The sequence below is a fragment of the Neltuma alba genome, unplaced genomic scaffold (genome assembly GCF_004799145.2).
Source record: "Neltuma alba isolate B1F8T4 unplaced genomic scaffold, ASM479914v2 tig00003156_pilon, whole genome shotgun sequence".
NCBI lineage: Eukaryota > Viridiplantae > Streptophyta > Magnoliopsida > Fabales > Fabaceae > Neltuma > Neltuma alba.
This window is the reverse complement of record NW_021633164.1, coordinates 28,299-41,244: the sequence shown is the minus strand read 5'-3', so window position 1 is coordinate 41,244 and position 12,946 is coordinate 28,299. Positions and strand designations below refer to the sequence as shown.

Below are 12,946 nucleotides of genomic sequence, written 5' to 3'. Positions count from 1 at the left end.
AATGCAATTCGAGAAGAGAGAAGTTTTTTTTTTTAAGCGGGCATGATGACATGACTTGAGAGAAAACTACAAGTTCTATATTTCTTGCTGAGGGCACAGCGCATGTGATGTCCTGCAGTACCAACCAAAGTAGAAGACTAGAAGCCCCTCAATATTCAACTTCACTTTCGATGTTCATTGCTTGATTTTTTGGTTGCCAATGCTCTTTTTTTTTTTTTTTGGGGTCTATTCCCGATTGTGAATGCTGATTCTTATGAATGAATTAGACGTGTTTAAATTAGGTGATGTTTGGATTCAGAGGCGATTTTATAATATACAAAGTAAATATATCAAAAAATTATTTTGATTTACGAAAAAGTGATTTTATTTTTTACTAAAACATATGTATCCTTTTATTGGAAGTAATTTTATTCGAGGTATTGTTAGGTATTAAATGTGCGCACCTCTCACAGCGAGGATTTAAATTTTAATTCGTCACGTTATGAGAAACTAGTCCCTTCCGCTAGACTCAAATGAAAAAGTGATTTTAAAACGTACTTCTCATCACTTCTAAACACCGTATAGATTATTTATTTCATATGTTACGTAAAATTTAAAATATTCCGCGTGGTTCATAAATAAATAGCGCATCTTATATTATTTTATTGGGTACTCCTCCGGTCTTTATTATAAGACCCAATTTGACTTTTTATTTGGTCCTAATTATAAGACCCAATCCATTTTGTCTTTTATATTTATGTATTTTTTTCCAAGATAATCCTTCTAATAATGATAGTTTTAGCCAATATACTTAATACTTAACTTACTTTTTTAATCTCCTCAAATAAGTCAATTGGGTCTTATAATTAGGACCGGAGGAGTATCATTTTATTTTACACGACAAGCGGCACTTAATTGCCAATTAACCAAAAACTGATCGTTAATGGTCATCAACGTCCCCTTCACGGCCAAAAAAATAAAAAAAAATCAATGCCCCCAACCGATCCTTTATCTCTGCCATGTCCGCATCAATGCGTCGTTGCGCTTTCTCCACTCTCAGGAGTCAGGGCCCGTCGATTGGGAGTCTCTGTTGCTGTTAATAGCCCTAAGTCACCTTGCTCTCGTTGCTAGCCCTTTTTCTTTCTCAAGAAAATTCAATTCTTGGTTTTCTCGAGAAAGTTAGGGTCATAACAATCATATAATGAGCTTTCAGGATATCGAAGCTGGCCGGCCATTCGCTCCCCGGCGAAACCTCGGCAATCCCAGCCAAGATCCTACACAGGCCGTGGCTTCCGGTATCTTTCAGATCAACACCGCTGTGTCCACGTTTCAGAGGCTCGTCAATACCCTTGGAACCCCGAAAGACACGCTAGAGCTACGCGATAAATTGTGCGTGTGCAGCTTATGATTCCTCATATTATGATTTTTTTGGGCATTTGCGTTATTCATTGTACCACTTAATTGTTTATTTGCGATAGTTTGGTTGAACGAGTGGCAATTTTAGTTTGCACTGATTGCATTTTGTGTTACTTCCTTCTACTGAGAACAATGGATGAGTTAACTTACACTTCTAAGAGCAGTCTGAGTTATAAATAACTTGTCAGTTAAGGAATTCCTTGAAAATTCATTTTTAAAATTTCGGGAGGAGGTAGTTATGAACGTGAGGATGCTAATAGATTTCTCGCTAACATTGTGTATTTATCATTTTCATTAGTGGTTGAGACCTGGGGAGGCTGTAATTAATTGGACCCATCGACAATAAAACAATTGAAGGAGAGAGATTCTGTGCACCATAGTATTGCAGTTTATACTTCTTTTTAAAGCGGTTTATGCTCTATGCATGTTTATTACTTCACTCCCCCCCCCCTCCCCAAAAAAAAAAAAAACACTCTTCTAACTCTAATGACTTATGGCCCTTTCTTTCATAAACATAAGCTGTTTGCACATTATTAAGTTGAATACAGCTTTTCATAGTCAATTCATAACCTAGGCTTTGGTTTTAGATTTATGAGAGAAGCTTAATATCCATTTTTTCACTTGTTGACTGTTTGTAACCTGCAGGCACAAGACAAGACTACATATTGGGCAATTGGTGAAGGGTACATCTGCCAAACTCAAGCAGGCTAGTGAAATAGATCACCATGTCGAAGTCACTGTAAGTTTGAATCTTTATCCTGTATCCTGTATGCATATCCAAGGGAACTGTTTGATGGTCTGTAAATAGTTATAATGAGGATCATATCCTTGTTATGATGAAATTTTGGAATGTGCCTGGAAACTATTTATAATAACTAATTCTTGCTACTTTGTAGTTGATGGCCTTCTATGTCTTTCTCATTGTTGCAGCCAAGTAAGAAGATAGCAGACGCTAAACTTGCAAAAGATTTTCAGGCAGTTTTAAAAGAATTTCAGAAGGCGCAGCAACTTGCGGCCTCAAGGGAAACAGCCTACACTCCTTTTGTTTCACAAGCAAGTCTTCCTTCCAGGTGACTGATTAACAGTGATTGAAGTTGTAACAGTTAAAATGGAAAGACTATGCCCTCTTCGTTTTCTTGTATTTTTCTTCTTTTGCAATTTGCATGTGCATGCAATTTTATTAAGTGAACTGATCTGTATGCAACAATAATTTTCCTTAAAAAGGCTACTTTTCAGTGTTTACTTTGTCTGCACTTGTTTTTGGGTCAATACTTTCTCATCTAGTGATTGTTAGTGCACTGGTATTTCTCATGAAATATTTTACTTATATGCACATATTGCTCATGATACTGGCCATTGCTTTTTGGTTTGCAGTTATGCAGCCAGTGAGGCGGATGTTAGTACTGATAAGACTTCAGAACAGCGTGCTCTCCTTGTGGAATCCAGAAGGTAATTTCTCACATATTAACGGCTTAGACATTCATTTTGATCTCATCGTTGCATTGCCTATTGCCTATTGTAGAGGCCTCTGCTGTATTGTGTAATGCGACTTGGATCAAATATTAGTGTTACCTATTTTCAATATTATTACACTTTTTTTTTTTTTTAAAGATTTCATTATGAGGATGGAAAAATGATAATCCAAAGTATCTTTATCTGTTTTCCCCCATTGTTGTTGTTTGGAGGGGTTGGCCTCAAGACTGATGCTGGGATTTGCCTTTGCATTCTTCTTGTTGCAGGCAAGAGTTGTTATTATTGGATAATGAGATTGGCTTCAACGAAGCTATAATTGAGGAACGTGACCATGGCATTCAAGAAATCCAACAGCAAATTGGTGAAGTAAATGAGATTTTCAAAGATCTTGCTGTGCTTGTTCATGAGCAAGGAGGCATGATTGGTAACTACAATGGGACCCTCTTTTATAGTTCGTGTTGCCCTCGTATCCGTATCAGCTCAAGTATTTTGTTGTCTGGGCTGGCTGCTGTCATTTGATGTCAAGGATTTCCATTTTGTAGATGACATTGGATCCAATATTGAAGCCTCCCATGCAGCAACTTCAGAAGCAAAGTCTCAACTTGTGAAAGCTGCAAAAACCCAAAGATCAAATTCGTCTCTGGTAAGTTTCATTTATCTATTTAATTTTAAATGTCTCCACCTGCTTCCATGTCATAATTTTACACACGGAACATTCCATTTATATGTGCCTTCTGTGAGGTAATACTTCAACTATATTATCTTTAACAGAATGATCGCATTTCCTTTTTCAAAGCTTTGGGTATTTAGGATCGTTGATCTTTGATATCCTTGTTTATCCTTTTTTCTAGACTTGCTTGCTTTTGGTGATATTCGGGGTCGTGCTTCTCATTGTGATCATAGTTCTTGCTGCCTAGTCAAAGAATGTCGCAATTCAAATTATGAAGCAGACCCGTGTCTTCTGAAAATCAGATGGCCTTCACTGATTTCGCAGAGTAATGTTTTACTAGATTTCATGATTGACTTGAGTTTTAACACATCTGATGTGGTATTAACCCTTAACGTAAATATATACATACATACATATACATATATATATATCTCGCACATATATGGGATTCTCTATGGGCTATGTGTTTTCTTCTCTATATATAGATGTTTGGGTTATAATGGTGTGTCACCCTCCTCGTGCAGTGGCTCTCTTTTTATTTAGTCATCACAAAATAACATTTCCCTGTAAATGCAACAGGTCTCTTGGCGATACGTTACCCCAACACGCGCACGCGCGCACGCACGCACTCACTTTCTTTAAATGACGTCCGCCTCCTGAAAGCTTCACGTTTGCTTGGGGCTGGTCTAACTTGGTACTTGGAGACGATGAAAATGTGTAATTAACCATTTTTTTGTGATAAAAATATCACAGAAAACTTTTCATAATGGTCAGGACTGGAACTGAGAACTTATGATCTATAAACAGCTCAATGTATCAGCGAGGCTCCTACTTCTTGACTAAACTTTTTATTAGTCCGTCTCATTGCAAGTAGTCCTTGAAAATTAAGATAACGATAATGCCCCTTTCATTTTCTTCAACCAGACCAAAGCCTTTCAAATTTTACAAGGCCCTTTCGGAGATGTCAAATCGTCGCCAATTGCAACATGATTACCCTGCGCAATCTTCTACTGCACCGATAATTCCATATCACGTCATCTTGCTCGCGCAATAAAAGAAAACATGCGAAAGAGAAAAAGCGGTGAAACTGGACCGCTGGGTCTAACACTTTTAAAACAAAATTCAATGCATTTTCCAGTATATATTTTGGGTCATTTCTTATTCCGTTTGATTTAGAATAAGAAGTTAAATATCAGCTCCAAAAAAAAAAAAAGAATAATAACTTAAACATAATAACAACCGATAGAAAGAAAAAAAAAGTAACAAGTCACCTGAAGTTAAACGCAAGTAATTTAATAATAATAAAAGTTAACAAAGTGAGAATTTAACCTCAACACACTATGCTTGCTTTCTGCCTTTGTAGGGTTTGACGTTAGAATGACATAATGCAGTACAAACAATTACGAGAGTTGACAATAAGGCTGCCAAAAATGTAAAGGTAGAAACAAGGAGAGCATGGGCCTTCCTTCCACAAGGTATTCTCCAGACAATATCACCACCACTCATTTTAGCATCCTCACTTGTAGCTCTGGAGAAACAGCTCTGATTCTCCACATTTTCCCTTGTGCCGCAATGTACCAACACATCTGGGGTACCGAATTTAACTGTCGAATAGCCACTTTCATTTAAAGGCTGCAAAAAATAATGGGCACAAATGATAACGTATCAATACAAGTGAACTCTGATTTTTTTTTTTCCCGGTTTAAAAGGTACTGCAATTAACCTGAAAATCCAACCAGCAACTAATTGGGTAATTGAGAAAAATAAGTCATCACATGGATTAGGGTAGACTAAGAAGGGTACACGTGCTGGTTTCAAACCATAACGGGATGGGATTTACTCACTTGATATCGCGCGTGCAACGGAAGTTCCAAATTGATGTCAGCTGACTGATAAAAGATGTTTGGATCAACATTTAAGTGGATTTCAACAGCAGAACGATTGGACATAAATGAAGGCAATTCTAAATTGGTATCTCCAAAGACAGCTACATCATGAAACACTGCCATAAAGAGCATCATTAATTACAAGAAATCAAGGAGATGTTTCTGAAATTCATAATATGCATTTTTATATTTAAAAGTACTTATAAAGAGCAATTACCACGACGCTGAACAAGATGTTGCAGTTCGAATGGATCAGCAAAAACCCCAGAGGGAAGTCTTTCAATAATTATGAGCTGACATGAATAGTTTATTCGTTCAGATACTGAATTCGTAGGCTGAGTTTGAAATTTGATTGAAGTCGATAAATGACGATGAGAACCTTCTCCAACAAGGTTTCGCTCTAGATCTGACACTTTTAAAATAGATTTATGGTTATCTGGAAGCACTTCACAGATACCACATGGGATTTCTTGAGACAGGAAAGTGTCAAAATCGAGATCATCCAAGAAATTATATCTCTCATAGTAGGATTGAGTCAGAATTTGATTGAAGTTACAAGCCTTAGCGTCACGATTGATAGGGTCGGAATGTGCAGAGCCCCCTATCTGAAAATGCAAAACATGAGCATCAAAGTTAAATTTGAAAACACACAATTGGTTACACCAAAAGAAAAAGAAGAGAAATGGGTTTAGTAACTGTTTGGGCACAATCAAACTTAGCAAGATATCCATGTAGCCCCAGTAAGACAGGATCAATGCAAAATGTCATACTGGTCGGCATTTAATTAAAACTGAATTCATCATTAATGCCCAATTGCCAGTTAAGTTAAAAACAGACAACATTAGAAATAGCAAGAACAAGAGGAACTCTAGCAAATTTGGCTTGTCTCACAAACCATGCATTACAGTACATAAACTTCTACTGTTTTCTCTTATGTCTGGGGAAGAGAACATAGTAAACCATCAAACGAATATAGATTACAAAAAGCTAACAGCAATCAATGTCAGTATCCAACTGATTTAAAATCGCGGCTTCAACTACCAGCAGCACACTCCCTTCCAGAATAACAATGGCAGAATTGTTCAGCAACGAGAGGAACTAACCTCAATTGAAAGTGCTTGATCAAGCAAACGGCTTACAGGGAACCATATTAAGAAAATCCCTCTCAGCAAAGACATGCAGGAAATATAGCGTGAAGCTTCCATAAAGAACCTAAACAACAAAACATATTTGAAGCATTGATAAATCAAAACCCGAGTAAATAGTTCGAAGCCGTTGCCGCAAATTTTTCATCAACTCATCTGCATTTTACGAGTGAAAAGCGAAAGGCCGGCCGATTCTCTGTTTTTTCCCCTCAAAAAAGAAGTCTACCGAAGATGATTATTATTTACCTTCTAAAAGACCAACCAGAATCCTAAATGCATAATAGATAGTTTTACAACAGAAACCGATAAGAATTCAGATTGCTATCGGATGAGGAAGAGATAGAGCAAGCAATGTAACAGAAAATGTTCGCAAAGTTCCCCTATTTTCTCATAAACCGTGGCATATAGACAAGAAATATAGATGATGGAATTCAACATCACTGAGTTAGAAAATGCGGAGGACACTCCTATGTTCTCTTTTAAAGGTTTCCATTGGAATGCCGACGACGTGAGTGTTAAGCCAAACAAAATCGATAATCTGGTAGGATATATGTGCATATACTAAATTCCAAGCTCCATAAACAAAATCCTAAGACACCCAGATACGAAGACCCAAGATACCTGTATCTTTAGCCTGAGAGTGGAATTGAAATTTGGCCGAAGAATAAAAAACTTGAGTTGCAGCTGGATCGAAGCCACCGTACTGACTGGAGCTTCAGATTGCAACTCTTGGGTTGAAATTGGGCGGCAAATATTGGGCGGCAGACGGGTGCGGGATGCGCATTCAAGGCTGTGTCCGGGGGCTTTTAAATGGACGGTCGGGATTTAAAGAAATTGGACGGCTGAGGTGAGTTTTAGCCACTAAAACGGTGCCGTAGAACAACGGTGCTGCGGGCTGCTGGTCTTCCTCCTAGGTGCATGATTACGTTTACCTGGAGTGGAAGTACGCATACAATGAGTAGTTCATCGCCGGCACATTCATCAATATCAACGACGGCGATTGCCGGTGGCGGAGGAGCCGGTGGCAGTAATTCAACTCTTTCTGCTGACGATTTCCATTTCCCGTGTGATCCTTTGTCAACGTACGAGCGAAAGGACGAGGCCATGTTAGGTTACTTCTACATTCTCTTCTCTCCACAATTATTTCAAAATTTATGGCTTGTATTGTGCGTTTCTTCATTTTATATCCAGAGTTCTTATAACTTCTCGCTAAATTCGTTACTGTGCGGTTATCTAGAATTGGAATATTACCGATTCGATGAAGTTAAAAACGAGCGTTTAATCTCGCCTCCATTCTTTCTGCCGATTTTGTTCTCGAAGCCTTTTAAGCTGCCTTCATAATTTTCTGCCTGAGCTGAGTGTTATGAGATGACCTATTCCGCTGCTTGTTTGGAGAATAATAAGCTGAGTGATAGTGAGAATATGTAATACTTGTTCAGTGGTTTTTACCCCCCCCCCCCCCCCCCCCAAAAAGAAAAAAAGAATACTGAAAAATAAGCCTGGTTCCCCTCACGCCTGAAGATTCTTCTGTTCCTAAAGCTTCTGCAAGAATTAAGAAAACAAGGAAATGTTGTATAAAATTTGTTTATTTTTGCTTCCAATATCCTCCGCTGTTAATCAAATACGTTACATTTCATGCGAGAAATCTCAAGGTATATTTATCGAGAATGAATATCCTTCAAATTATTGCTCTTGTGGTTCTATTTTCCTGGGTTACCTTATGTACTGAATTGTTCTGTCTTTAGAAGGGATGACACGATTTCTCGATGTAAAAAAGTGTCAAAATTTCTATCCTATGGACAAAAGGTCCTGTCATTTCAGCTGATCAAAGGAGAATCCTATTTTCTGGGCTTTTCTATGCCAGTGTTCATGAATTATATCTAAATTCTTTTATAGCAGCATTTGTTTAAGTGATGAAATTCAGTCATAACGTTATTTCGTTACCATAACCAGCCAATTTAAGGATGGGATAATCGCGTCTACTTCTATTGTTCATTGTGGATTCTGTGATTCCTTGTTTTCCCACTGCTAAGCTAATGGGGTTTAATCTTACCATGTAACCTCAGTTTGAGTTCTTGTTAAGACTAACATCTGAGGGATCTGTTTTTATCTTGCAGGATCCTTTTACTCTTTCAAAAAATTGTAATATTGTAATAACATCCTTTAATAAATAAACATTTGGGCCAAGAAAATTAATGGACATCTTGTTTTTTTAGCAGATTTTCCTTTTATATACCAAAGCCTGAAAAGCTATCTATAATAATTATTTTAACCCATATTCCTTGCCATCTCTAATGGTTTTTGCATGGAGTGCTGCATTTGTCTTCTTCAGTTTTGGAGCTGAAGTATAACAACATTCTGTCTGTGTTTCCTAAATTAACCCGTGAAGCGTGCATTTAAAGAATCTGCTTTGTGATCTTGCAGTTCTAAAAAAAGATCTCATGGCTGCGCTTGACAAGGAGGTGAAATCCTTGGATGAGGATAACTGGAAGTTTGAAGGTCCTCGTTCTCGGATCCACCTTGTTTCAAGGGGAGGAGGTTAGTTTATCATCGCTGAACAATACTTTGCTGGATTTCTCTATTAAAATGTGTGACTCTAATTCTAACAGTTTATGTTAAATATTGATTGTGCCAACCCATTTTGATTATGTCATGCCATTAAAACTAGCTTAAATGCAATGATTTTTCCTGATAGGGTTGAAAGTGTGGTAAACATCAATAATGGTGGATTTTACGTAACATGTTGGGTTTGGTCTTAAATGCATTGTTGAAGTTAGATAGTCCAAAGTTCTGTCTATCAAAAACATACATGTTTGATTTACACTTATCTGACAAATCATAAAATTTATTCCTTACTGATACAGAGAAAAGGGAACCTTTGCTCAAAGCTATCATATCCATGCACTTGATACTAAGACTTCCTTAAAGAACTAGCTGATACTAATTCTAACTAATCCCATGTAACATTTGCCCTTTTTTCCCTATTTGCTTAATTCTTTGGCATAGGTATAATGATCTAAGTTTAACTGATATAGCACTTTTTCAGCTTGATTTGTTATTGTACAGCATTTTTTGCCCCCTTTGCATGGCTCTGGATGGTACACAAGCATACCTGTTCCTTTCATGGGCTTGGACATCCATAGATTAATGCATTTCCTCTTAATATTCCGTTACAGGGGGTTTTCTTCGCAAGCCCTCAGGCATCTTAGAATTGGAATTGACTCAACCAGAACAATAAGAATTCTCTGACCTCAAGGATCCAGATTATTATGATGTGCGGTGGTTTTTATTTGTCAAAGAGTCCAACTATTTTATGTGAGACTCAGTTACATCCAGCTGCATAATTCCCTTGCGTTCATGAGAATTGGACGCCATATATGTAGTTATTTATGGTTAAAATATGGTAAAGCATATATTTTTGGGTTTTACGGTGTTACCTAGATGTTACTCGAAGCTGACCCTGTACTATGTTTGTGGTGACATGTTTGTTTAACGCCAATGGATGGGTGTTTATGTTTGCTAATGAGATGATCTTGGTCCTATCATATTAAAATCCTTCCACTCTTGGATGGAGTTTTAAATGCGCCTTTAAGCAAAACCAGGTTAGTTTAGGGCGTGTTAAATATGCATAAATTGCGGGGGTAAAACACATGTTATGAGGCAGTGAGAGCAAGTATTTTGGTTGAGTTCTAATTGTACATTAACATTGTTAAATAAAAATTCCATTATATCACAGCGAACTTTTTGGATGTGTAACAAAACAAAGAAGCGAACAGTTGAGATTAACTGTAAACGGTAAATAGATGACTAAGGTGGATTCACCCAATCCAAATCCGCATCATGATTATTTATCAGTACAAAATCAATTCTTCAAACTGACGAGTGACAAGATATGGAAGAACATCTACGGTGAATGAAGAAGGGATCCCAAAATATATTTCAGCTTCATCCTCAACAATTTCTGGTTAACCCCAATACGATCTGGGAAACTTATTAGAGGGAGGGAGATTATCGAAATGCTCAAATTTTGTGGCATATAGCGGAACTTTTGTGGCATATCGCTCTAATTTTCACAATTATGAGTACTCTCGGTTCTTATCATAGAACGTTAAATTTACTCGAAGGATTCCGTTTATTTCATGTACGAGGTGGGAAATAAACGATTATGAACTTCCTAATTTCTAATTTCAAACAAAAAGATTTTGTCTTTCTTCCTAAACCCAACCCAAAATATGATTCAAGATTATTTGAAAATGGAAAAGAAGAGTCCAGCGGTATACTTCAAGAATGCAGAAGATAATTGAGCAATCCTTTGCTAGAAGGGCAAGACTTGGTACTCACAAATGGGTGATCAAGAAGCTCACCGACTGTTGCTCTTTTCCTCCAATCCTTCTCTAAACATCTCTGCACAAAGCTTTTGCACTCTGGTGATGCCTTCTCTGGCATTTCAAGCTTCTCACCAGAACAAATCACACACATCAATGTGACCCAGTCTGGTTTCTGCCCTGCATCAGTAAAAGGGAAATGACCCAGAAGACATTCTAACATCAAAACTCCTACTGACCACACATCCCCAGCAAACCCATCCATATTTTCACCACCCCATCTCTCCGGATCAACTCTTTCTGGGCTCATATAAGCACACGTGCCTGCATTACAATCTGATGCCTCAAACCTTCCTTCTACCACATGACTGACTCCAAAATCTGCGATCTTCACCTCCCCTTTGTCATTCACAAGCAAGTTTGAAGGTTTGATATCTCTGTGCACTATGTTCATGCCATGCAAATACTTGAGTCCTTCCAAAACTCTCTTTGTCAACACAGATATCACTTCCTCTGGTAGTGCTTTGTGTTCTCTCAACACGTCATGTAATGAACCCCTTTCCATGTATTCCATAACAAAGCTAATGCCGCCGCCACCACCATTTACATGAGATTCACTGCAATTATTGTCAAAAACTGCATGGCACCTCACAATATATGGGGAATCCACTCTTCTGAGAATCTCCGCCTCACGTTTAGCCTGCCGAGATATTTCAAGAGCATTCTGGTTGAACCTGAGGACTTTCAAAGCATAGAAGGTTTGGTTCTTCTTGTGATGGACTTTATACACTGTACCGCCATTGCCATGGCCGAGAACTGTGAGTTTCTCGAGGCTCAAAAGGTTGTTGGTGGCCAGAGAGTTGCTACAGGAGGCTGGGACTTGGGTTTGATTGCAGAAATGTGGTTCGGGAACTGGAGGTGATGGTAAGGAAAGCCTCAGAGCTTCCTGATGCCTCCTTTCTCTTACCAATGTCATTTACACCTGCACTTGAAAAATAAAACCAGTGATGCCCTTCTGTGATGTTACTTTCTTACTTGTGAGGATATAAAAATAGGAAACAGATCAAAGTGAGATTCAAGGGACACACATTCTTGAGTGATTAGTGTTTGTGATAATTCCGAAATAGATGGGCAGGTGAGGTTTTGGTGGTGATTTCAGAGCCTAGTGGCTGTGATTGTAGTTTGTTCTATGGCTTAGGTATGTGCTTTTTCTGCCATTTGTTACTCACCATTTCTTTTTAGTTTTTTTTTTCTTTTTCTCAATTGTCTTACCATTAATAGCTCTAGCCCAAATTACGTGGCTTCAGCGTGAACTTGTGTGTAAAGAAGCAAGATGATCTGTGCATATAGAATACTGGCAATTGTAGATTTGCGACAACATCGGGCATCAAGGGTGAAATGGCATCAAATGGTTTATTTTAACAAAAATTATTGTAAATATTCTTGACAGTTATAGTTATCTATAAATGCTAAGATTTATTATAAAATTTTAAGAAAATTATAATTTTTTAAGATTTTTTTTTCTGTGTGAGGATCCTTAGGGATAATTTATCATATCAAGATTGATAGCGACTTGATGGGGATTTGCACAGAAAATTGTTAAGCATACAATAGCAACATCCACAATTAGAGAAAATCCCTTCATCAAATTATTCGGATCGCAATCCGAAATGAAAGGAAAAACCACGTATAAAAGGTAGCAGTGCTTAACAAACTAAAACTAAGCAAACTGCAACGTCTTATATATATGTGTGTGTATATATATATATATATATATATATAAGTAGGGCTCAAAGTTTAACTCCAAACGCGACACAAGTCTCTCTGTAATGACACATGGCTTTTCCCTTAAAAATTTGATAATAAGAGCCATGTGAAATCAATAGAATTTTTAATATGATTTATGTGAATTTTTTTTATTTATAAATATTTGATATGAGTGGGTTTTCTATGTAAAAATCAGTTGGCAAATGATATGTGATATCAACCACAATTATAGTGATTAAGTCAGATATTTAAAAATTGAATTATCAATCAATATCATTTTGAAAA

The 12,946-nt window shown here is 37.4% G+C and overlaps 4 protein-coding genes across 5 annotated transcripts; 2 read left to right on the top strand and 2 right to left on the bottom strand.

Annotated features, from left to right (window-relative positions):
* The first annotated feature begins 988 nt into the window (after window positions 1–988).
* LOC114740463 (syntaxin-22) lies at window positions 989–4,402 on the top strand. 2 transcript variants are annotated; one of them, XR_003739689.1, is made up of 8 exons: window positions 989–1,368; window positions 2,041–2,134; window positions 2,326–2,465; window positions 2,770–2,844; window positions 3,135–3,292; window positions 3,411–3,511; window positions 3,720–3,863; window positions 4,118–4,402. XR_003739689.1 is itself a non-coding variant. In XM_028928610.1 (7 exons), exons 1-7 carry the CDS (start codon window positions 1,181–1,183, stop codon window positions 3,783–3,785), a joined length of 822 nt encoding a protein of 273 aa, XP_028784443.1. In that variant the 5' UTR covers window positions 989–1,180; the 3' UTR covers window positions 3,786–4,048. The 2 variants fall into 2 exon arrangements, 1 of the variants encoding a protein (XP_028784443.1); XM_028928610.1 differs by lacking the exon at window positions 4,118–4,402 and having other exon boundaries at window positions 3,720–4,048.
* Window positions 4,403–4,810: 408 nt separating this feature from the next.
* LOC114740461 (phosphatidylinositol-glycan biosynthesis class X protein-like) lies at window positions 4,811–7,260 on the bottom strand. The gene is made up of 5 exons (XM_028928606.1): window positions 7,191–7,260; window positions 6,528–6,636; window positions 5,642–6,029; window positions 5,383–5,540; window positions 4,811–5,170 (listed from the first exon to the last, which is right to left on the bottom strand). Exons 2-5 carry the CDS (start codon window positions 6,627–6,629, stop codon window positions 4,877–4,879), a joined length of 942 nt encoding a protein of 313 aa, XP_028784439.1. The 5' UTR covers window positions 6,630–6,636; window positions 7,191–7,260; the 3' UTR covers window positions 4,811–4,876.
* Window positions 7,261–7,447: 187 nt separating this feature from the next.
* Window positions 7,448–10,114, top strand: LOC114740460 (protein SAMBA). Its single transcript, XM_028928605.1, has 3 exons — window positions 7,448–7,680; window positions 8,994–9,107; window positions 9,746–10,114. The coding sequence occupies exons 1-3, from the start codon at window positions 7,488–7,490 to the stop codon at window positions 9,805–9,807; spliced, it is 369 nt and encodes a 122-aa protein (XP_028784438.1). The 5' UTR covers window positions 7,448–7,487; the 3' UTR covers window positions 9,808–10,114.
* A 620-nt stretch (window positions 10,115–10,734) lies between these two features.
* Window positions 10,735–11,870, bottom strand: LOC114740464 (mitogen-activated protein kinase kinase 10-like). Its single transcript, XM_028928611.1, has one exon. The coding sequence runs from the start codon at window positions 11,868–11,870 to the stop codon at window positions 10,851–10,853; it is 1,020 nt and encodes a 339-aa protein (XP_028784444.1). The 3' UTR covers window positions 10,735–10,850.
* Between the last annotated feature and the right edge of the window lie 1,076 nt (window positions 11,871–12,946).